Source organism: Mustela nivalis (assembly GCF_964662115.1).
Source record: "Mustela nivalis genome assembly, chromosome: 10".
NCBI lineage: Eukaryota > Metazoa > Chordata > Mammalia > Carnivora > Mustelidae > Mustela > Mustela nivalis.
Genome location: NC_139029.1, coordinates 34,802,930 through 34,827,045, shown reverse-complemented (window position 1 = coordinate 34,827,045; position 24,116 = coordinate 34,802,930). Strand labels below are relative to the sequence as shown.

The 24,116-nt window shown below is 42.0% G+C and overlaps 2 protein-coding genes across 4 annotated transcripts in view; one reads left to right on the top strand and one right to left on the bottom strand.

The window, feature by feature from the left end:
* Positions 1 to 19,445, top strand: part of EFCAB14 (EF-hand calcium binding domain 14) — a 37,608-nt gene extending 18,163 nt beyond the window's left edge. The window contains exons 5-11 of one of the 2 annotated variants that reach the window (XM_082687913.1): positions 3,780 to 3,890; positions 6,009 to 6,113; positions 7,082 to 7,273; positions 8,938 to 9,024; positions 11,674 to 11,785; positions 12,794 to 12,919; positions 15,965 to 19,445. In XM_082687913.1, the coding sequence (XP_082544039.1) occupies positions 3,780 to 3,890; positions 6,009 to 6,113; positions 7,082 to 7,273; positions 8,938 to 9,024; positions 11,674 to 11,785; positions 12,794 to 12,919; positions 15,965 to 16,140 (909 nt within the window). In that variant the 3' untranslated portion in view covers positions 16,141 to 19,445. The remainder of the gene's footprint in view (positions 1 to 3,779; positions 3,891 to 6,008; positions 6,114 to 7,081; positions 7,274 to 8,937; positions 9,025 to 11,673; positions 11,786 to 12,793; positions 12,920 to 15,964) is intronic. The other variant, XM_082687914.1, reaches the window with a different exon arrangement.
* Positions 19,446 to 21,619: 2,174 nt separating this feature from the next.
* On the bottom strand, positions 21,620 to 23,082 carry TEX38 (testis expressed 38). 2 transcript variants are annotated; one of them, XM_082688829.1, is made up of 2 exons: positions 23,061 to 23,082; positions 21,620 to 22,338 (listed from the first exon to the last, which is right to left on the bottom strand). In XM_082688829.1, exons 1-2 carry the CDS (start codon positions 23,062 to 23,064, stop codon positions 21,746 to 21,748), a joined length of 597 nt encoding a protein of 198 aa, XP_082544955.1. In that variant the 5' UTR covers positions 23,065 to 23,082; the 3' UTR covers positions 21,620 to 21,745. The 2 variants fall into 2 exon arrangements, with proteins under 2 accessions (XP_082544955.1, XP_082544954.1); XM_082688828.1 differs by lacking the exon at positions 23,061 to 23,082 and adding an exon at positions 22,970 to 23,054.
* Positions 23,083 to 24,116: the final 1,034 nt, after the last annotated feature.

Genomic DNA, 24,116 nt, shown 5'->3' with positions numbered 1-24,116 from the left:
GGGCATTTAATTTGCAACAGGTGACTTTAGTTGTTTTTTGTTTTGTTTTGTTTTTTAATGGATTTACACATTTTTATTTGGCTCTCTGAATCCCGAGATTGCTGTTCTGAGGCTCTTAGAGGTTAACATACATGGGTTTGCTTCTTATCACTTGCATTCTCAATTCATCATCCACAGTGTCTTCATGAAAGCAGACCAGCTATAGAAGAGAGTTGCTCTAGATGGCTATTTTTTTTTTATGGTTGACAAAGAAGTTTTTTAAAAACATAAGAATGATAATTGGGGAAAATGCAGAATTTCAAAGTTTAGGATATAGTAAGTGTTGGCAAGGTTATGGAGCAAAGGTAACTTTAGATCAGTCCTGCTGGGAGTATAAATTAGTACAAAGCATTTTGGAAAACATTAGATATTATTTTATAAAGGTAGAAGTGCACATCCTCTAAGTAATTCACTCTGGTGTACCCTAAACTCTAGGGCCTAGGAAAAAATGATTTGGAATATCCATTTACTTGATCTCTAGGATTCAGGCACAGAGCAAGAGGCAGCAACCAACCAGACAAATAGTATACAGCAGTCGGGAGAGCTGGATGGGGAGAGTGGATAGGGGTAGGAAGGAAAGAAGGGTACCTAATTGGGACACAAACAACATCAAACCCTGCAGCAGGAAATGGAAGAAGGGATTCTGGAGTTAAGGGGACCTTAAAAAATGGGTGTCAGGGGTGCCTGGGTGGCTCAGAGGGTTAAGCCTCTGCCTTCAGCTCAGGTCATGATCTCAGGGTCCTGGGATTGGAGCCCCGTATCGGGCTCTCTGCTCAGCAGGGAGCCTGCTTCCCCCTCTCTCTGTCTGCCTCTCTGCCTACTTGTGATCTCTGTCTGTCAAATAAATAAATAAAATCTTTTTTAAAAAGGGAGTGTCAAATCTAAGATCTTTGACTTTTCAAAGTTAGTGTATAGAAGTTTGATTTGACTATATGCCAGGCTCTATAACATATCAATTGTTTCCACATGCAGAAACAGAACTTGCTACTTTGTAGTCATTCCACCTGCGTGGAATGTGTGTGCTCAGTCTTCATAATTTGCTATTTATCCAAGATGGTCATCCTCTTACAAGTTAAAAGTGGGGTGGGGGGGTGGGGGGGGATGATGGGAGTAGGGGAAGGCAGGGAAAGAACTGTGATGAGGCAAGTTCTTGCCATTATTCCCCAGGGTCAAATGGAAAAAAGGTAGGCTTCTGTGGTCTTTAATACAGAAGCAACTACAGCAGTCTTGCATTAGAAAATGATACAGGTTTATTGCATTAATTAATTCAGTAAACATTTGTGGAGCTTCCTCCAGTTTGTGCCAGGCACTTTGCTGTTGGTGAGAATACTATTCCAGGGTTTTGCTCTAGAGTTCACATGGCTCTATCAGCTGCTTCCTTAAAAAAAAAAAAAAAAAGAAAAGAAAATCTTAAACAAGAGCTTACTATCCTGCATCCTAATGGGCTCATACATCCAGCAAGGCGGGATTGTCTAACAGTAGATATCTTTGAATGCCCATAGCTTCTGTAACAACAGAGCGCTCATACATAACACCCCAGCTTAGAGACTTCTACCCAGTGTGTTTTCTCTTTGGGAATCTGTACACTTATAATGTCAGATACTACTTTTAATACAAGTGGCTCCATTTTGAAGTGGAAGATCTTCTCAAACACCTGATTTCAATGTATCTCGTGATTTTTTTTTAATTTTGAAAATGTCATCTCTTGGTCTTTTGGGTTCTTGGCTGTCAGTATACTAAAAACAACCTTGGTTAAAAATACTAATGTATTTACCATAAAACTATAAAACTGGAACACCTGGGAGGCTCAGTCAGTTAAGCATCTGCTTTTGGCTCAGGTCATGATCCCAGGGTCCTGGATCAAGCCCTGCATCAGGCTCGCTCTTCTCCCTCTGCCCCTCCCTCTGCCCTTTCCTCTGCTTTTGTGCTCATGCTCTCTCTCTCAAATAAAAAAAAAAAAACTTAAAAAAAAAAAAAAACTATGAAACTGTCAGTATATCTTAATAATAGGCCAACACCCACCAAATAGTAATTCTTGTAGATATTCTCTTAGGACAGGTCTTTTTAAAATGATGGTTTCTGAATCATATTTTCCAAGTACCAGTCCACTTGGGCTCCTTAAGCCTAATGAAGACTTGCATCTCATTCCACTCAGCAGTTGCTATTGGGATTCCAAAGCAAAACAGGAACAAATGCTGCCAAATGGAATTTTTCCTTCATCTCTGCAACACTGTGTTTCCCAAAGCTAAAAATGGTTCTACCCATTGTCATTCAAAAGTCATCATTTGCTTCTGACACAGTAGCAGTATATAGTTAGCTGTGGCCTTCTGCTACCTACCACACGGCTTGGTAAGGGCAGTTTGTGGGAGACCCTTATCAGTGGGTCCCAGATTTATGAACTAGTGTTTGTTTTTTAAGAAAAAGATACGGGTTTTCTCTAGGAAAAGTCCTTTAAATTGGGAAAACTATTTGTTATATATATATAGATAGATAGATAGATAGATATAGATATGTATTTTACATATACATATATATTACATATACATAGTGACCCTGGAACTATGCAGTCCACTTCTCTGGATTTTTTTTTTTTTTTTGGTAGATAGAGTACAATATCATAAATGTATTTTCTCTTCTGATTTTCTTAACATTTTCTTTAGCTTTATGGTTAGAATATAATGTATAATACATATAATACATACAATATGTGTTAGCAATTTATGCTATTGGTAGGCATCTGGTCAACAAGCTATTAGTAGTTAAGTTTTGGGGGAGTTAGAAGTTACATGTAAAAAAAAGTTACATGTAGATTCTCAATTGCAAAATTGAACAACTGCGTTGTTGAAGGGTCAACTGTATATAAATAAACGTGCAGTTTCCTGTTAATTGTGTCTGCATAAGCTACATGAAATTCAGTTTGAAGAGGCTTGAAATAATTAGAAACACTGAGCTTCTTTAGGTCGGGTTTGATGTAAAATAAAATAACAGTGATAGGCCACTGCATTCCTAAAAGAATGGCTTAAATGAAAAAAGACTGAGAGTACCAGTATTGATGCATATATGAAGAACTGGAATTCTCCTACACTGGGAGACATGTAAAATGGTATAACCATTTTAGAGCACATCTTGGCAGCTTTTTAAAAAGTTAAGCATATATCTACCATATGATTGGCCATTCACCTTCTAGGCATTATGATGATGAAAAAGCATACAACAGAGAGAAATGAAAACACATACCCACATAAAGACTTGCACATGAATATTGATAGCAGCTTTATTTGTACTAGTCATATACTGAACGCAACCTAAATGTCCATCAACAGGTGAGTAGATAAACTCTGTTGTATCCATATGATGGAATGCTTCTCAGCAACAAGCTAAATGGCTACAACATGGATAAATCTTAAAATGTGAAGCTGAGTGAAAGAAAAAACAAAACCAAAACCCACATACTCACTCACTGGCCCTATTTATACAAAATTCTAGAACATGCAAACTGATATGTGGTGGATCAGTGGCTGCCTGGAGGTGGGGGAGGGAAAAATCACAAAGGGGTCTAAGGAAACTTGGGCAATGGATGTTCGTTATCTTGATCATGCTAATGGTTTCCTAGGTGTATATGTCAAAACTTGCCAACCTTTTTGAATATGTGCCGGTCATTGTGTACCAGTTAAATCTTAGTAACACTTAGAAATTTCAAAATGAAAAAGACACTGGCCTTACAACATATTTCTGTTCAGAGTGTAGCTACCATTGGCAACACTTTAAACAGCGTCCATCTTGCTGTGGAGGCAATACAGAAGACTGTGGATGAACACAAGAAAACCATGGAGTCACTGCAGAGTGACATGGTAAGGAAATCTACAAATGCTACAGAAGTCAGCATTCTGCCTGCCCTCTTCTGTGTAACAGGAGTGATGCCATCTTCCCATTCATCTCAACAGACCTTACTATGTACCTTTTTAAAAGATATAATCTGTAAATTATGCAGTCAAGGAGGATAAAATTAAAACCTCAGTCTTCTGTGAACATAGTGGAGAAAGTAACAGCAGTAAGATACAGTTCGAGATGGAATGTATAGGAAGGAGAATGGAGTAGAAGGAAAGGGAAGTGTCACAAGTATTGATTGCTACATAACAAATCATCCTAAACTTAGTGGCTTAAAACAACACATTATCATTTCTCACTGTTTTGTAGGTTGGGAATTTGGACAGAACTCAGACTATGAAATGATGAGAGACCAAGTGAAAAGGACTCTATAAAAGAAAGGCTATTTGGAATGTTCTGGCACTAGCCAGACACTCAGTTGAATGCAGCCGTGTGTGTGTGAGAGAGAGAGAGAGACTTGAGCCTGCACCATGTGAAACAGAAGAATACCCCCACCCCCTGAGCCCAGTCAACCCATGGATCATGGCAAATAATAGATTGTTTTAAGCCACAAAGTTTGGGGATGATTTGTTACGCAGCAGCAGATAAGTGAGACAGAAGCAAACCCCTGCAGTGCTCAGGAATTGTTTTCAAATGTCTCTTCATGTTGTGTGGGTCTAAGTGGTCTATAGTCATTCAGAGGCCTTATCAATCATGGGGCAGGGTACTCTGCCCCATGAAAGATTTACAAAGGGAGAAAAGGATGGCATAGCCTTCTCCTTGCTAGGGAGATGAGTTATATATACATGAAATCAGGACTGTTGAAGGCACACAAAAGTTCCCCAGCTTTTCCACTAATTTCTAGGTCTAGCCCACATACTCTTTTCCAGCTTTGGAGTTTCGAGTTTAAACTGGGCAATTTGTACCACGGAGATCTGGGCTATATTAGAGCTCCAGAAGGTCTAGAAGGTGTTTCTCATTTCTTCAAAACAGGTACTCCTCACTGATATTTAATGGGGCTGACCCAGAGGAACAGACACTGAGCTAGTGTTCAGACACTGGATTCCAGTTCCACCTCTGCTGCTGAGTAACAGTGGGATACATAATAATCTCAATAATTTCTTCATTACTCTTATGTTAATATCTTGAGCATTTTCTCAAAGCAATAAATATTTTCCGAAATACATGTTTCCTAAGTCAAAAATTCATGCTCCAGACCATTGGGTTTTTTCTCCCACCTCTCCTTTTTCTTTATTGTTGCCTTTTTTTGCTTATAAAAGCAGGGTTGATAAATGTCTAGGATTTCAAATTTCAGGGAAAACTGTTTATTTTCCCTAATTGCATTCTGGTATAATTAAATTTGCCTCTTTTAAACTTCCATGGTTGCCAATGGTAATCCTCGCCACTGGCACATTTTATACTGAGTAAGTCATAGATACGAGCTCTGAAAGATTAAGCCATCCAAAGTTTTTCCACTAGAGGGAAAAAGTGTATATCAATGTGTTATACTTCAGTCTCTGCCAAGAGAGACTTTAGCAGTGGGAAGGGGAGGGGAAGGGAAGGGTAACACTCAGACATAAATCTCGGCATGTGCTGTAAAAGCTGAAAAATGAATAATGTGTATGATCTTGTCCTTAGAGCCCAAGGCTAGTGGTTACATGGCTGGCTATTGCTTGAGTGCACAAACCTCTTTAGTCCTGGGGAAGTGATGACACTAGCAAGGTCCAGACTGAGTTGGCCCCTGGGAGGTTCTAGTGATTCTGTAGTTTCTCTGGGAGTATAGATAATAGAGGAGAGAAGGACTGGTTCTGGGGAGCTCATTCCCCATTCAGAGACAAGAAACAGACTGGGCAGATCTCAGTTCCCTGATGTGTCTGGGTGCTGCTGGTCCAGTCCATGCTTCAGGCTGGCATTCCCAAAAGAATCTGCTGCCCTTGCGGCCTCGCACAAGACTGGTCGCACTGTAGACTCCTGGGAAATAATTGTTGATTAATCTGTGAATGCCCTCTCTGAGAAACTAGAATGTCCTAGGACCATCCCAGATAGTTAAGTAGGCTTGGTAATTAGCTGTTGCCTATACTAACCTCCATTTCTGTTAACAGAATCGGCACTTCTTAAAAGAGACCAGTGGAAGCAACCAGCTCATTCCATCACCTTCAGCTTCATCAGAATTTGACAATAAAACCTACAGTGAGAATTTGAAACAGGTACTTTCTGTTTCTGGCTTAACTCCCTGTGCCCACAATGGACTCTGGGGGCTGCCTGAATAGTTGGGCTCAGTGTTGTCACACCTCATCCCAGGCATATATTTGCCTGCCTGAGAGCTGAGCAGACAGCAATGTGTTTTGCTATCTTAGGAATCCAAGATGCCATCCTGGCTCTTCTTTGGCACTCTGCTTTCTTCCCCTGCATGTCAATCAGTGGAGTAAATTCCTTTTCACATCTTGGAAGACATAGGATAGCCAAATTCTCCTGAAACTGTTTATGAAAGTAACAATCTGGGCAAGTTAACATTTCTAAAATGTTGGAAAGCATATCCCTGGAAGTCAAGATTTTCTAAAGATAAGAGGAGGGAAAACGCTATTGAATTCAGAATCACATTAAAGAGAATAAAGGAAATCTTCACTAAGAAGAATTCCTGTCCTGAGTTTAATGCCCTCTAAAACCTATAGTCATCATTCCTTTTTAAGTGGCAATCAGTACTAGAGGATGTCAATAAAAATAATTGAATCTTGTACTAAATAATGCACTACTTGTTATGGTTTTGCTACATGAGCCAATTCCGTAATTGGTATTGTTCCTAAGGTAGTTTTGTTCTGACAAATTGGGTTAATAGGCATTTCAGTTAATAACCCAGCAAGCTTTCCTGCCAGCAGGTGAGGTAAACATTGGGAAATCAATTTCCAAGCTCTCAGCTTTCTGGGACCAGAGAGTGAATCATGTAGGTAGTCCCCTTTCCCCTCTTGTCTAGCTGAGGTCAAACAATTCCAGAGGGAGTGACTTAGAGCAATTTAGAGTGGAGGAACAGAGCCAAGACAGACAATCAATGGTCTAAACCAGGAAAAGGAGTTTACTTCAGTAACGTGACATAGTAATGGTTGTATAGCGCTCCTGGCCTGCTTGTCGAGTGTATGTCTTTAGCTGGATTCCACAATTTGATTTATTTCCACTCCAGGACATCCTGTACCTTCACAACTCTTTAGAGGAGGTAAACAGTGCCCTAGTTGGGTACCAGAGGCAGAATGATCTTAAACTCGAGGGGATGAATGAGACAGTCAGTAACCTTACCCAGAGAATCAACTTGATAGAAACAGATCTTGTTGCTGTGAGCAAGGTAGAAAAGCAAGCGAACCTGTCCCTCAGCATGGTAAGCCTTTTTGGATCCTTTGCGGTATGTTCTGTGTTGCAGTGTGTTTTGTCTGTACGTGGATGACACTCCACAGACTTTTCAGTTCCAGTCCCCTGGCATGTTTGAGAGGCTACATGTTCGTACCATGCTTCACACTAGCTTTGTGATAAAGAGTGACACAGGCAGAGTTAGCCCTGATCTGGAAGGGGAGGTGTGAAGGAGGAGTTGCATGGCTTGCCAGGGCCACACCACAAGTCTTTGGCAGGAATGACAAGCTTCCTGTCATGTTACCAGTGACCAGTCTGGTGGGGAAGCTCTGGCACATACTTCCAAGGGAGGTCTTCTTGCTCTTTTTTAAGTTGGTAAGGGTGAGAGCATTGACAGTGACAATGACTAAAGAATCTTTTGCCGTTGCTTTAAGCCTGAACTTGACTTTCAGATTTATCCTGCTTGGTCTGCATGTTAGGGTGAAACTTTTGCATGTAACGCAGGAAAGCCATTTAAAACAGACCAGGCCAGACCAGCTCCTCCACTTAAGAGATCATTGAATCCATCCTCTCATTTTACACAGGCATACTAAGTGACCTAAGCCACTGATACTGGCAGACCGTGTGTTTTACTGGTTTTCATGTTATTGTCAATAAAATGTGTGTTTTTTAATCCCCTTCATGTGGACTTTGTGCTGGGATCCACGGGGATTATTTTTTAAATAGCTGCAAGCCCCACCCTTAAAGATGTCCTGCAGCAAAGACACAGGCATATGTAAAGAAATGCAAACCTAAAACAAGAAATTGTACCATAAATGGGAGGAAAGTAGCAGAGCTAGAAGCAAGCCCACGAGGAAAATTGAAGCCCAGCACCCAGACATCAGGTTGTGAGCCGGCTCAGCCACAGTGGAGCCATGGCAGCTTGCTGGACGTGGCTTGGAGGATGGAATCAGAAGACCTGTTCTCCCTCCTGCTTTACAAAGGCGTGTCATATCCTGCAAAGCTGAGAAGATTAAAGGAGCCTTTTTTCTTTTTTTGTTTTAAAGATTTGCTTTATTTGACAGAGAGAGACCACAGGAGAGGGAACACAAGCAGGGGCAGAGGGAGGGGGAGAAGCAGGCTTCTTGCTGAGCAGGAAGCCTGACTCGGGACTCCATCCCAGGACCCTGGGATCATGACCTTAGCAGAAGGCAGGCGCTTAACGACTGAGCCATCCAGGCGCCCCAGGGGGCCTTACTTTAAAAAGCACTTTTGAACTCAGCTAAGTCCGGGCTAGGAATTTGGGGTGATTTTATGAGTTAGTAGGCCTTGAAGGTTTTCAGGGCTCACAGTGAGGATTTTCTGCCCCAAACTGCCCATCCTGTCCCTCTCCTCTCCACTTTTTTTTCCTCCAGAGAGGAAATTGTTGGTAGTATCATTTGTCCTGCTGTGTCTTCCAGCAGCATCCTACCTAGCATGCTTCTGGGTATAAGTCCTCTCGCTGTTTATGGTTCAGAAGTTTTAAGGTTTGTGAAGCACCAGTTTCAGCTTTGTATCTCAGCAACATCTCTCCCTCCCCTCTAGTTCGCCTACTGGTATTTCTGTTGAAAGTACTCTGAGAACCTTTAAAGAAGTTTGACCAGTTTGTTTTAAAAGTGTTAGATGTTGTTTAAGTTTTAATGTTTGCCTTTAATCTTGTTGTTTTTACCCTTTAAGATGGATGAAAGAGCCACCACTCTGAAAAGAGAATCCTTGCATCAAGTGACCCACAAACCAGATACATTAAAAACCCAAAGCATCAAGGTATATAAGGGGGGCTTATTTTGAGGTAAAAATGATGTAGTAGTATCTCCATGCTTTTGAAGGGTGCCTGGCCGCCTCAGTTGGTAGAGCGGGCAGCTCTCAATCTCAGGATTAAGAGTCCAAGCCCCACATGGAGGATTCACTTAAAAACAAACCACACCAGCATCTTTGTGCTTTTGAGCTACTGTTTCTTTCTCAAAATGAGCACTTTGATCTCCCATTGGCAGCAACTTCAAGACAAAGTGATAAGTAAATTAATATATTAGTGAACAAGGGATTATTTTATCAGGCATCTGCCCTGTGCCTGGCCATTGCAAGGAATTAGGGTGACCACAGTGAACAGGACAAACATGAGACCTTTATTTTGGTAGAACTTAAAGTCAGAAAATCATTAATACCTAATTGAACAGATAATTAGTTAAGCAAGAATATGATATATGCTACAAAGGAAAAATACAGGGTATGGTGAAGATGTTAGTAGGGACCAGGAAAGCTTCCCTAAGGAAATGAATTTTTTTTTAAGATTTTTTTATTCTTTATTTGTCTGAGAGAGAGAGAGGGAGTGCACAAGCAGGAGAGGGGTAAGCTCCTCAGCAAGGAGCCCGATGTGGGACTCCATCCCAGGACCCTGGGATCATGACCTGAGCAGAAGGCAGACTCTTAACCAACTGAGACACCCAGGCATCCCAGGAAATGACTTTTAATCTAAGAGAGTAAATTAACTGTACTCATGACAAAGAATAGAGGTGCAGATCATCAAAAACTGGTGTCTAATCAGCATTTATTTTTAGTTTGCCGACTCAGTACATACATAGTCCATTTAAGCCCCAGCCTGTTGCTTTCACCTTGTCCCTTCCCCTGTTTTTTTTTTAAGTTCTTCCCTGATATATTGTCAAGGTAAGGCAATCTGTGATATGCTTTGATATCCCAAGAAAGAAAGTTTATTTGCAACATTCTCTGTGATTAGAGTGTTAATATTATAAGATATGGACTAGGATAAAGTGAAAGCCAGGAAGATTGTGGCTGAGTGACTAAAATACCATCTGAGATGCCCGTTGTATGTGAGGAGCTCAAGGATATGAGGTTCAGAGGAAATGCACTTGGAAATGAACCATAGTACAGGCAGTTTTCAATGTAATACTTTCCATCTATATTTGTTCTTCCTTAACTATTTCATATAGTCTAGATATATTAAGTTTTTTTGTTTGTTTGTTTTAAGATTTCACCCATTCATTTGACAGACAGAGATCACAGGTAGGCAGAGAGGCAGGCAGAGAGAGAGGAGGAAGCAGGTTCCCCACTGAGCAGAGAGCCGGATGCGGGGCTAGATCCCAGGAACCTGAGATCATGACCTGAGCCGAAGGCAGAGGCTTTAATGCACCGAGCCACCCAGGCACCCCAAGATATATTAAGATTTTAATGCTTTGTGAGCTAAGCTTTTGTTGAATTTTCTAACTGCTTCTGCACAAAAATAAAAATAATCCACCTGGGGAATGACAAGAAAAACCAAAGATCCATATGTAAATGTTGAGCACAAAAAGTAACAGGTGGTTATTGCTGGAGATTCATAATGATATCAGCAACAGTCCAGATTTTAATAGTAAACCTCAGAATCATATTATACATTTTTTACCTAAAGTTCCTGGTTTTGTTTTCAGACCCTTTGTGTTTTAAACTGTCATCCCAGTGTGTTGGTCCCTTTGTCCTAAGCATCCCGCATCTAGGCATCCTAACTGGATGTAATTCCTCTCTAATTTCTTTGTAATTCAAGTATTTAGTACCTAGCTTTAGTCACCTGTGTCCATATATTAGCTCCTTAATAAACCAAGAATGGTATTCTATATAGTAATTATGAGAGTAGAAATAAAGATCAGAGAAATAATTAAATAAAAGAAACATGTAATAAGTCTAATTGAATATAATATCAGGATGTTTCACACTAGACTGAGCAGTTTAAAAAGCCTAAGCCTCATAAAACCAGACTTCTCTTTTTTTTTTTTTTTTTAACAATTAAATGTATTTTTTATATGCCACTTGGTGGATCATCCTGGGAATGTGAAAGGGCATAGAGAAGAAACTTTTTAAAAAGATATAAGTAAGTCAATGAATTAGAAATTTTGCAGTTCCTGCCACCAGTTGAATCCTCACCGTCGGGGGAGAGAAGGAAAAGCCAGGATTGGTTGTTTTATTTTTTTCTTAAGGTGATAAGAGTGTAATGCTGTCCCTAAATTTGTCTAGTCACAAGGTGAAGTAAGATATCAGGAAAATTATTTAGTGTGAAATAGTTCCTAGAAAATAATATCTACTCATTTAGGAAATGGGTGTTGCATGACCACCTGAGCAAGGGTACATTTCCTTTACTGCTGACACATGCATGCCTTCCCCCATCAGCCAAATGTTCACAGTGAATCAGGCCATCTGTCGCATAATGTTCCCCTTAATGGTCTAGCCTCAAATCCTGCTAGGCCCTTATCAGTTCTGAGTACCAAAGGTATCTCTAATATTTGTTGATTCATTCTTTCGTTACTTTTAGTAGGGAACATACTGGAAGTCAAGCACTACATGCTAAATAGGCTCTGGGAATATAATGAAGAATCAGATAAGATCTTATTTCCACCTTAAGCCTTTTGTGATCTTTGTTTTGGGCAGAAAGAAGATAGTTCAGATTCTCAAGTATCCAAGCTAAGAGAGAAACTGCAGCTGATCAGTGCTCTCACAAACAAACCTGAGAGCAACAGGCCTTCAGACACTGCTGACAAAGGTGAGATACTCGGGGCTGGCTCCTGAATATTTCACGCAGGCTTGGGCAGCTTGCCTCCCACACAGGGAGTGGGGAAAGGTGTTCTAGCAGGACCGATCAAACTGAGGGAATGATGTCTGAGTGCATCGACATGAAGCTGATACACTTTGGTTTCATTTAGAAAAAGCCCATTTTGTACATGATTTGTATTCCAGTCTATTAAGGAAAGAATGGGTAATGTTTAGCTTGAAATAGACTTCTCCATGCTGCCTGCATCCAATTATAGGCAAAAATGTAACTGTCATAGCGTATATTAAACCAGGCCTAAATGTTGTTTACGGAGTCTTTTCATTACTCTAAGTGCATAAAATTTACTTAAAAATGAATATTAGTCCTTCTGAAAAACCATTAACAAATAATGATAGGATCATAGTTGGAAAGGCCCTTGGCTCTAGGTAGGGACATACCTAATCAATATTAACCCCAAGGATATAACTGGACTGGGTTGGCCTTGACCCTCACTCCCCGCAAATACTTTTTCATTTGGGGGAAAGCATTCAACCTCTCTTACTCTCTTTTGGATGGGGGACACTACAATGGGAGCCCTTGTCCTAATATCACACTGCATAATCGTATGAAAGCCCTCTTTCCACACCAGCTGATCTGGTGGCACATACCCCAGATCAGGCTTATGGTGTGGCTCCTGGGATATTAAATATCCAGTGCTGTTCTCACTTGCAGCTTGAACTCTTAGCATGTAAACCTATAAATGCTAACTTGTACTGTAAGAGTTTCCCATGGGCTTCCTACAGCTTAAACCTAATGTTATATGATACTGATTGATCTTCACTTGTCCACACAACATATCTCAGTTCATGCCTTGAGCTTCATGTAGTCACTGTGCTACTTAATTCTCAACTATTTCTCTTAAATTAAGTACATACGCAATTGCCCTAAAAAGTAACCTTCAGAACTCATTTAATATAGTGTCAGATTTGATGATACTAGAGTGGTATGTGTTTGTTACAGAGCAAGTACAGAGTTTCACATCAAAGCCGTCAGCATCGCCAAAATTTCCACAGTCTCTTGGAGGTCAAACTGGGAAAGCTGCGCAGCTAAGACCTATTGCCCTACCAGGAATTTCTAGCATTGAAGGTAAATTTTTATACCATGGAGTAATAGGGATAATGTTCAAAACTAAAACTTTGTAATTTTTTTTATCTTATAAGAAAAAGAATCCTATCTGACCTTGACTGAGTACTTCCTGTGAACCAGATATTTGATATACTGTGCATCACATCATACAATCCCATTAACAGCCCTGGGAACATAAGTATTCATGTGTTATACCCACTTTTCTCGATAGGAAGACTGTCTAAGTCCACAGAGCACACAGTGGACTGAGGCAGAATTTACACGGAGACAGTCTGACACCGAAGTTTGCACTCTTAACTGGTGCATTAAAGAGCGTTCATTTTTTCAGTGAGTGCCTAATTAGACCCATGATAAGCACTGAGGATACAGTTTAAGATACGATCTCACTTTCCTCAAGGATGTGAGTTTAGTGGAGAAGGCAAACAAGCAACCACAACACTGTGAGATTAGTGAAGTGGAAGTTGACCCTATTTGCTAAGGCCTTCCAAAAATGAGGGTCCTTTGGCTGAAAATCAGAAAGATAAATATTAGTAGGAAGGAGATGATTCTCAGTAAACGAGTTTACCTTGCCTCCAGCAGCATATATGCTGTCCTTCATTGTGCTGCTGAGTCTCCTGATCTTGCATTCACCAACTGCCTATAAAATCACCCATTCCCACCCTCCTACCTTTGCTGGGCTCTCCACCTTAACTTAGGTGTTGTTCCACCAGGAAACATTATCTTACCTCCTAGGAGTGGATTAGGTGCTTCCTGTGTATGACCTCTTAGAATATTTTATATTTACCCCTGTTTAGCACATGTCACTCTGTTGTAATTTCCTGGGAAGATAGAAAATTAATTTTACTCCCAGCCTCTAGCATAGTGCCTGGTACACGTATTTGTTAAGTGAATGAATTATCTACAGTCTATAATTAATGCTCAAAGCATAGAAGACTTTAATTTATATTGCCATATAAATGCAATTACTTTTTCCCCTTACCCCCAGTTTTTTTTTCTTTCTCTATATTTTCTGGGGAGACAGGAGAGTGTTAAATTGTTTATTTTTCAATACAAGTATCTTCTCCCACTTGCTGTTTATTACATCAAGAATTGATGAGAATGAATGGAAGAGAGACTGTTAGAGCAGATTAAGAAATAGCCATCTTAACACTTGTACTTCAATCTCTGACATAGGCATTATGTACTTTGGATGACTATACTTTTGAAATGACCCAAAGCAGCAATAAGATTTTTATTTGACTACTACTACCAATTTTATAAGCTCATGCCCCATATACACAAAAAACATTTTCCAGCTAGCCACTTGGTGGCAGGCAGTCCCACCTGCTACTTCTGGCTTTCGGAGCTTTTGAGATTTTCCTGCCGTTTCTCTGATCTGTCTCAGGAATGAAAGCTGGACCTTCTTCAAAAGCTCACAACCTCATCCCCCAGGCCATTTCCATTCTTCCTAAGTACCAAACAGCAGGAGGCCTATAGAATCTAGGTGTGGGGTTAACTAAATGAAAAGAGGGAGAAGGGTTTAGGGAAGAATTCTAAAGAAACTGAAGCCTCATGACTATCTTCTAGTATTAGAGACTAAATCTATTAAGTCATTCTGTGGGGACATAATCAAGTCCTTTTAAAATATTATGTAAGTAATCAGCCTTCCTGAGTGTTTATTATGAGGCCTTGGAGAAAATACCAGAAGAGACTGTTGATAGAAACTGTCCAGTCTTGTTTGTTGGCTCAAATAATATCTTCGAAATCTGAAAGAAGCTACAGATCAACGGGTGATACTACTCTCTCTCATCTGGGAGAGAGAGAAAGAGCACACAGGTGCCTGATGCTGTATATATACTGTATGTATCACTTTGAAGAAATCTGTAGTCCTCTGCCTTTTCTTTTTAATTGAGATAGAATTCACATACCATAGTAATCACCCTTTTAAATAATTCACAGTTTTTGTATATTCACATGTTGTACAACCATCACCACCATCTAATTCCAGAACATTTTTTATCATCCTAGAAAGAAATCCTATACACATTAAACATTAAATCGTCATTCCCTACTCTTCCACCCACTAGCCCCTGGCAACCACTAATCCTTCAGCCAAAATTTGGGTTTGCCTGTTCTGGGTATTTCATATAATTAGTATCATATGATCCCTAGCCTCATATCCATGCTTCTTTCAACATGCTTCTTTCCCTTAGCATAATGTTTTCAAGTTCCACCCATGTTGTGGCCTGTAGCAGTGTTTCATTCCATTATATGACCAAATAATATTCCATCGTATGGATATACTACATTTTATCCATTCATTGGTTGATGGACATGTGGATTGTTTCTACTTTTTGGGTAGTAGGAATAATGCAGCTATGAACATTCATGTACAAGTGTTGATATGGGATATGTTTTCATTTCTTTTGTGTATATACTTAGGAATGGAATTGCTGGGTCATATGATAACCCTGTTTTGACTAACAGTATGCCATAGTTTGTTTTATAGGCTCAGCTCCTATCATTAGCTTTTAAGGCTTCTCTAGTCCTTTTTACCCATTCAACAGAAGAATAGAATCTGGCAAATCTAAAAGGAAAGCTGTGGACAGAGAGAATGCCAGCCCATTCATTTCTCTCTGTGATTATCTATCACTGCTTCTATTTTGGAAGGATAGTTCCAGTGTTCCTCTTGTTCTTTTTTAAAGGGTTTTATTTACTTATTTGTCAGAGAGAGTGCTGAAGCATGGAGAGCAGCAGGCAGAACAGGCAGAGGAAGAAGCAGGCTCCCCACTGAGCAAGGAGCCTGATGTGGGGCTCCATCCCAGGGACCTGAGTCGAAGGCAGACACTTAACTGACTAAGCCACCCAGGTGTCCCTGTTCGTCTCATTCTTAAAGGGTCAAGAATTCATCTGATTCAGTGAGATAGTAAGACTTATCTTTTGGAAACAAAGTCCGCAAAATAGCTTTTAGTGCTTTGCATTCAACTGAGACTACTTTTAAAACTATTGAGTAAATTCAGCTATATGTATAGACATAAACATTTTTTTGTAATTCCTTTTTAACAGATCTTCAGGATTTATTCCACAAGACTGGCCAGGACATGGATGGGAAGCTGACCTACCAGGAAATCAGGAACTCCTTAGGTTCTGCTGTACCAGAACTTGAGACTTTGAGAGCATTTGATTCTGATGACGATGGAAGATACTCTTTCCTGGAGCTAAGGGTAGCTTTAGGTGTCTAGCCTCATCAGGCATATTTTAGAAATGGGTATATATACCCAGGACTACCTAACATCTACTCACCTAACGCAAACAACCCTTTTACTTACCCGTCGATCCTCCAGACTACTGTAGCAGACACATTGCCACCTTTTAACTTGTTTAAAAAGCTATAAAGAAAAGTTATTTTTTTAAAAAAGGCCATTTTACCTATATGATATTCAGAAATCTATGATTTCCTAAAGCCAATGAGATCTTGATTTCAAAATTGCCAGGAAAAAAAAGTCAGGCCCTCTTCTTCTTTTCTCTTTCCTTTTTAAATTTTTTTTTTTTTTTTTAGGGGAAGGAGACCTTCTCTTTTAAAACTGGAAAATGTGTATATAGAGAGACTAAGCCACCTTTTATATTTCACATAAATTTGCCTTAAATTAGCTGCACTTTATACAGACTCAGAAAATGTCTTTCTTTTAAAAGCTAGACCTTTTAATATTTAAAATGAAAGAAAGAATTGTGCATATTTTGTGGGACGTCAGAAGAATGGCTTGAAACAGGCTGTGAACAAATGACTTGTTATTAAAAATCACTAATGTGGTAACAGTAAAACTATGTCCATGTCTCCTTAAGGTACCTCCTTCAGGTGCTGCTGTGGGGTTTGGCCTGGAAGCTGGAGGACCAGATTTGGGGAGGTGACCCTGTCAGGACTGTGCTGCCTCTAGGCTCAGGAAAGTAAGAGTCTGGCTCTTTGTTGCTGTATCCTCAGCTGATCCCAACCTGTGAACCAGACAAGTCTTGTTGGGGGGTTTTCTCACTTTTAATCCTTTTTCAGAGTTTATGAGCATAAACAGTTCTGCAGTGGGGAGCTGCATTTTCCCCACTGAGTGAGCTACATTGTCTTCCCCCACCCACCCACTCAACCCTCTCTCAGCTGTAGCTGGCTGCCACCTCTGGCCCAGCCTCCATTCTGAACAGCAGGTCTGTGCTCCTCTGCTCACTGTCTCCACCTGGCTACCCAGGAGGGGCTTTAGGGGATAGCTTTGCCCCTCATTGTAACCCTGGAAACCCCTTGACATTTCACCTGGAGGCTTACCAAGAAGAACTTTGTATGCTCTTCTGTAAAATGCTCACAGAACATAGAACATAGAAGTGTTCTTCTATGCTCTGCTGTGAAATGCAGCACATGAAATCAGGTCAGGTTCCCTTACAGTTGTCAGCTCAAGGAGCTAGAGGCATTCTGTCCAGAGGATGCCGAACAGTATCAAGCAGGGGGCATCACATGATGGTAGCAAGTTTTTTTCAAATCTCATAACAAGCATGTGCAATACTCTTCCCTTTAAATACTTCCATGGGTCTGGTACAAAAGGTCCCCAGACTGGAAGGAACCACATCTCCATGTCACCTGTGTGTGTGTGTGTGTGTGTGTGTGTGTGTGTGCTGTTCTTAGAAACAGGCCTTGGGCAACACAAAAGGAAGAACTTTGTGGAACTTAACTGTTCTGTAGACCAAGTCAGGGAGAAACTAGAGTTTTCATAGCACAGACTTCTTTAGTAGAGCTCGTTTCCATTTTAACTTCATCCAAGTTGCCCTGTTACCCAGGGATGCCATTGAGCACCTTTAAACATTTAAGGGCTGGTTTTTTCTTTATGTGGTGTTCAGTTTAGTGTTGACTAACTTTGATTTTTTTTTTTTTCCTGAAAGGATGAACATTTAGTTAAAGCAAGATGAAGTATTTTCCCATGAATGTGTCTGCTTACCTCACTATGGCTTGTGTTTCTATTAAAAAAAAAAACCTTTTTTTTTTTTTTTTTTTTTTTTTGCCTAGTGAGCTCTCTCTCTTTCTTAGAAAGGTTAAAATAAAATTAGCCTGGCACTTTAGGTAACTTGAAGACAACTCTTTTTCTTCTGGCTGCCTTCCATGAACACCCCCTCCCCTTTTAAATATATATACCCTTACAGATTTTATAACAACCAAATAAAATTCTAGCAATAAATTGAATTATACTCCTATATTTGTATATACTGTACCATAAATAGTATGTCTGTACCTGGAAGGTATTTTTTTGAGAACTGATTTATATGAAATATACTTGAGGGTAATGTAGCTTGTCCATTTTAGTTTCAAATTCTTATTCATAGGCAGATACTCTGAGGACCCCTTAACTCTTTGTGGTCTGTACTTTTCTTTTGTATCAGATAGCTCCACCTGGAATTCAGTTTTGTTTTTCAGTTTCTCAGCTGTTCGCCCCACCTCGAGCTCATCTGGCTCGCATGGTCCTGAAGCCCGCTGGACTTCTGTCGCCTTTGGCAGAGGTGTTCCGGCCACACTCTCAAGACTGTGAATATCCTTGCCGTGCCACTGCCCTAGCTTCCAGGCAGAACAAGGGCATCTGGAACTCTTGTTCCAGGTTGAGGAGACTCATTGGCTTAAAGAGTTTGACGAACCTATTCTTCAGTGACAATTTGGGAGTTTTCTTTGGAAGTTGTCTTAACTTCCCTAACCTGTAACTTTTGAACTGTACTCAAGCCTCTTTGCCTCATGTCTCAGCTCTGAGAGGAAGATTGGGTTTTGGTGTTTGTTTTAAATACTTTTACCTTTTCATCCTGGCAGCTCCTCCTACTGCTTTCCTAAGTGACCCAAAGCATGGCTTCTCGGTCCTTCTTTTTTTTTTTTTTTTTTGCCTGTACTCTCTGGGATAATGTTTACTTCGAGAGCCTCCTTAGAAATCAGAGGACCAAAAAGGTCTTCTAGGAAGAGAAGAGTCAAATGAGTAGAGAACCTGACTTAGGGGGAAAGGTAGCATCCTCTTAAGGGCAGAGAGGGACCTGGCACTGAGGACAGGACACCCTACACCTGCGGCCATTTCCTCATTTTAAGTTGCTTTGCTGGATGGAACTCCAATGCTCCCACCTGCCACTGCTGGTCTTGCCGGTCACAGTTGAAGACTTTGACTGTGATGGGCTCATACTCATAATGGGCTGCTGTTGAGTTGTTTTTAGTGACAGCTTTTGTTTGCTACACACCTCATTGGCTTACTTACCAACACCAGCTAGATGTGGTCCCTTCTTTCGTACCCAAACCAGAACACATTTGGGTATTCCTGAGACTTTATAGAGTGTGTATTGTTTGTTATATGAACCTAACCTACCTTGTTGTTTTCTCATATTAAGAAATGTAAATCTACTTTGCTTTAGCGGAGCTATTTTGGTAATGTCTGAGCAATTTTGGTTCTTTGTGGAGAGTGAATTCAAGGTGTCTGTGACTTGAGCTTTGCTTATTTCATATCAGTAATACAGCTAATTTATCTAAATAAAACATTTCCTTTTTCTCCCACTGTGTCTGTGACTAATGGTTCCCCCCTCCCCCGCCATACCTTCAATTACTAAGAAAACAAGAATCTACTTTGATCCCTATTTTTATAGACTCTCCTTTTTAAAGCAAGCACTAACAGATGGTGAATAATCTGCCTTAAAAACTGCAGCATCTTGGGGCGCCTGGGTGGCTGAGTTGGTTAAGCCTCTGCCTTCAAATCAGATCATGATTCCAGGGTCCTGGGATCAAGTCCCACATCAGGCTTCTTGCTCAGCAGCAAGCCTGCTTCCCCTATGCTGCTTCCTCCCTCTTTCTCTGGCAAATAAAATCTTAAAAAAAAAAAAAACTGCAGCATCTAGCCTGAAGAAGAGAAGGCTGCTGGTTGGGCATCTTCAGGGTTGGAGCGGGTGGATTAAGTGGGGAGGGAGTCCCTTCCTCTGTCTCTATCAGTCAAGCTCCACTTGGGTCTTCACTGGTGTTTTGTGTTTGGGGAATTTTTTTTGGTTTGGTTGGCTGGTTGAGGGTTTGTTGGTTTTTTGTTTTGTGTTTTGTTTTGTTTGCTTCTTGGAGGTGTTTTTGTTGTTTAAGATTCAGTAGAAGGGCGTGTTGACAAGGAATGTTCTGTTGCCTTTTTATACAGGGTGGGGGCGGGTCTGTGAAACCCATTCCAAGAGAATGGTCATATAGGGGCTGGGACTTTTTCACACACAGAAAAAATAAGAAAAATTAACTCTACAAGTTTGCTGGTGTTCTAGGATCATACAAATATAAGCAAACATACCAGGTCAGGGTGGCCTTTCCCTTCAAGGAAGACAACATAAAGTTTAACTCATTTACAAATATGGTCAGATGACTTCCTCATTCCCAAAGTGAAGGGGAAAATTTATCTCCTGGGGATGGAGTTTGGCTTTTTTTTTTTTTTAAGGTTTTATTTAATATTTGAGAGAGAGAGAGAGAGCACAAGTAGGGGGAGCAGCAGAGGGAGAGGAAGGAGGCGGCTTCCCACTGAGCAGGGAGCCTGATGAGGGGTCTTGAGCCCAGGACCCTGGGATAATGACCTGAGCTGAAAGGAAACAACGAATTGAGCCACCCAGGTGCCCATGGGCTTGCTTATCTTTAAAGTGGGATCAAATAACCAGTATTCTCTTTGTCTCTCCTTTTAGGATTGTTTCCAAAATGCACAAAAATATCTCCATATAGTGTGGATGTTAACTTTCGGAAAGTCCATGGATCCCTTTGAGAAAGATTTTTAAAAATACATTTTGTGTGTAATTTTAAAGGGTTCAATAACCAGCCCTCCCCCTAAGCCAATTCATGGACCAAGTTAATTATGCCCTGCAGATGTGCATGTGCACACACACAAACAATCATTTGCCACGTGTTTTCTAACAGGACTTTTCATCAGGGAAGGGACACTACAGTGTATGCTGAGAAGACCAAGAACTTGATGCCAGGCAGATGTGAATTTGAGACCTAACTCTGCAACATGAAAACAGGATGCCCTTGGAAACTGTCTTTTTTATAAGTGGAGGATTGTGAGGTCCATTTGGCAGTTTTCTTGTATTAGACAAAATGTGGAGACAACCGTAAAAGAACTCAGTGCATCATCAATATTAAAGAATGTGATTCAGGGCACCTGGGTGGCTCAGTTGGTTGAGCGACTGCCTTTGGCTCAGGTCATGATCCCGGAGTTCCAGGATCGAGTCCCACATCGGGCTCCCAGCTCCTTGGGGAGTCTGCTTCTCCCTCTGACCTTCTCCTCTCTCATGCTCTCTCTCACTTATTCTCTTTCAAATAAATAAAATCCTTAAAAGAAAAAAAAAAGAATGTGATTCAGCCAGCAATGCAGCATGGCTCCTGGATGTCACAGTGACTTGTTTTACATGTGACACGGCCACTGTGAATTGCTATCGCTCATGCACCCCCAGCAGCTCTCACTCTTGTGGCAGCTGCGCTTAATGTCCCACAGAACAGCAGTACCACTGGATACCTGGCCCACAGTCTGGCATACGTTTTTGGTCTTAAATACTGAACAGAGGAATGGTGAACTCATGTGTACTGATTTGGTGTCTCTCCCCACAGCCAACCCTCCAGTTTCCATTTACGACCTTCAGCTGTTTTGCAAAGTGCCCCCATCAAACAGGGAAAGGACATTGCCTTCCTAACGACAAATGAGACACAAGGGAGCCTTGGGCTTTTTTCAGTCTTTCATAATGTGACATCCAGATGGGCTCTGGCCTGTGTCAATACCACCTCCCTGGGATTAGCTGTATTTTCCTGCCCCGCCCCCGGTCCCTCCAGCTCCCACCCTGGAGAGGTGGCTATAATTCTGAAGCGAGAGGCTTGGTACTGAAGCAGTGGTCTCCATGGGCCATAGTGGGGAGGGAATGGAAGTGGACATTCCTCTCAGGACAGGTGTCCAAAGGGTAGGAGACTGAGTGGTTCAGCATTGGGGGCAGGTTGCACAGGGAAGGAGCAAAGGGTACCTCCTGAAAGACGGGAATTGGAACGGGGTCACTGGTGTGGGACGGCAGCATGGGGGAAGGTAGGGGCTGCAGCGGAGGTTGTAGCAGGGTGGGGACCTCCACCTTGGGGCTGCTGTCTTGGGCAGCAGAGCTCCTGCTCTCAGGGATGTCCAGCTCCCACAGAGGATCTGCATTTTGGACCTCAGTCTCAGTCTTGGTGACAGTAGGGGGAGGGCCTGTGTTAATGGCTGTGTTCATGCCATAATGTCGACGCTTGTTGATCCAGTACAACAGTGGGCTGTAGGTGAATGTGGCAGCTCTCATCACCTCCACCCACTCCTGGGCGCGCTCTTCCCGCCGCAAGTTCTTCCTCCAGTGCAGAAGGAGAATGCAGCCACCGGTTATGACAGAACACAGCCCCAGGAAGCCGAAGTACAGTGAGACCCACACTAAGGCAAGAAAGAAAAAGGCAAGTGGGCTGATAACTCTAACTTGGAGCCTGAGCTATTTCTTATTCCTCTCCCTAACCCAGTCATCAGTTATCCCATCCACTCAACCACTCTCTCCATTCCTCCCTTCCCTCCTCATTGGCTTGTCTCATCATTCTCTTATTCAGTCAATGCTATGATTTCAGGCCACTGTTAGCCCTTTACAGATCAAGAAAGCTAGGTCTAGAGGGGGCATGACTGGCCCAGACTTGGTCAAGCCTCCTGTTCCCAACCCTGGACCCATCCAATCCATCTGATGTAGAAGACTTACTAAAGGCAAAGCCCATCAAGGAAGTAAGTCTAGAGGTGATGGGGAACACCAATGTCCCATCCCATTCCACCATACCCCTTACCCATTCAACTGTGATGGCTCTAGGGTATTCATTGTACCCCGCACCCCTCCCCGCCCCCAATTCAGTAGAGAAACAATCTCTGCCCTCAATCCCTAGTTTTCTAGAGGAAAGTATATCTTATCTGCTTAGCACTCCTCCATATGGGCTACCCCCACCCCATCCATGTAAAAGCTCTTCCCTGAGTGTCTGTCCCTTGCTAAGGGCACAAGGCAAGAGGCAGGGACTAGAAGGGCATTTACCACCAGGGAGGCTCAGGTCCTCCTGCTGGGAATCCATAAAGTCAAGCCTTGGTACCCAGCTGATAGCTCTGGGGAGAGGGAGCTCACCTACCCATCTGCCCTGCCAATAGAAGGCCCTGGAATACTTAGTCCCATTGTTCCCTAAAGGTGAGGTCACTGGATTCTGAGCAGTAAACATTCTAGGGGCAGGGCTTGTGAAGTCTTGGGTTAATGGAAGCAAGGGTCTCTATCCAATGATGTCTCATAGGCCTAGTGTGTCTCTACTGCTGGGGAATGACCCACCCACTGAACGGTCTGCCCTCCACCTCTTATGATGAGTCCACAGAGAAGCCCCCAGGAAAGAGCCCCCAGGTGTTTCAGGGGTCTATTCATGTTTCTGGGCTTCAAGAAACAGTTGATGGTTACCTGTCGCCAGTGGAAGAATGGGGCAGGGGGCACACACAACTTTGGGTAGCCTTGCCTTCGGGACTTTTTTTTTTTTTTTAAGATTTTATTTGAGAGCACAAACAGGGAGTGGCAGGTAGAGGGAGAAACAGCCTCCCCATTGAGCAAGGAGCCTGATGTGGGGCTCTATCCAAGGCCCCTGAGATCATGACCTGAGCCAAAGGCAGATGCTTAACCAACTGAGCCACCCAGGCGCCCTGCCTTCAAGACTTCTATAACCAAGTTGCAGGAGAAAACCTGCTCCAGGATACTAAGTGATCAGTGCCTCCATCCTTGGCTCTTACAATCTCTCTTTTGTTTAGTTATCTTCCTTCAGCAAGTGTTTCCTGGGCATCAGGCCCTGTAGGAACGCCCCACCATCCAGCCCTACACCTCTTTCCAGCCTCATCATCCTCCCTATCCTTCACATACCTTGCCTTCTGACCAGGCCAGACACGTGGCTTCTTCACATCTCTGGAGTTCTGCTCGCACTGCTCCTCCACCCAGGAGTCCCTCCCTACTTCCCCCAGACTGAATACCTACTTATCCTTCAAGGCCCAGCTCAGTCCCCCAACTCTGTCACAGTCTTTTCTGTTGGCTTCCCCAAATCCCATCACCTCCAGTTCAAAGGGCAGTTCCTGTCAGATGCTTGAGCCCTGGAGGTAGGTGTCCCCTACCCAGCAGTCAGCATTGCACGTACTCACCCAAGTTGGAGACTTGCCAC

Excerpts from the sequence above, each read along its gene's own strand:
- TEX38 (XM_082688828.1), bottom strand. The coding sequence starts at position 23,006 with ATGGATTCCCAGCAGGAGGACCTGAGCCTCCCTGGTG. Across the intron at positions 22,339-22,969 it reads GGACCTGAGCCTCCCTGGTG|TGTGGGTCTCACTGTACTTC; the intron begins GTAAATGCCCTT and ends TTCTTGCCTTAG.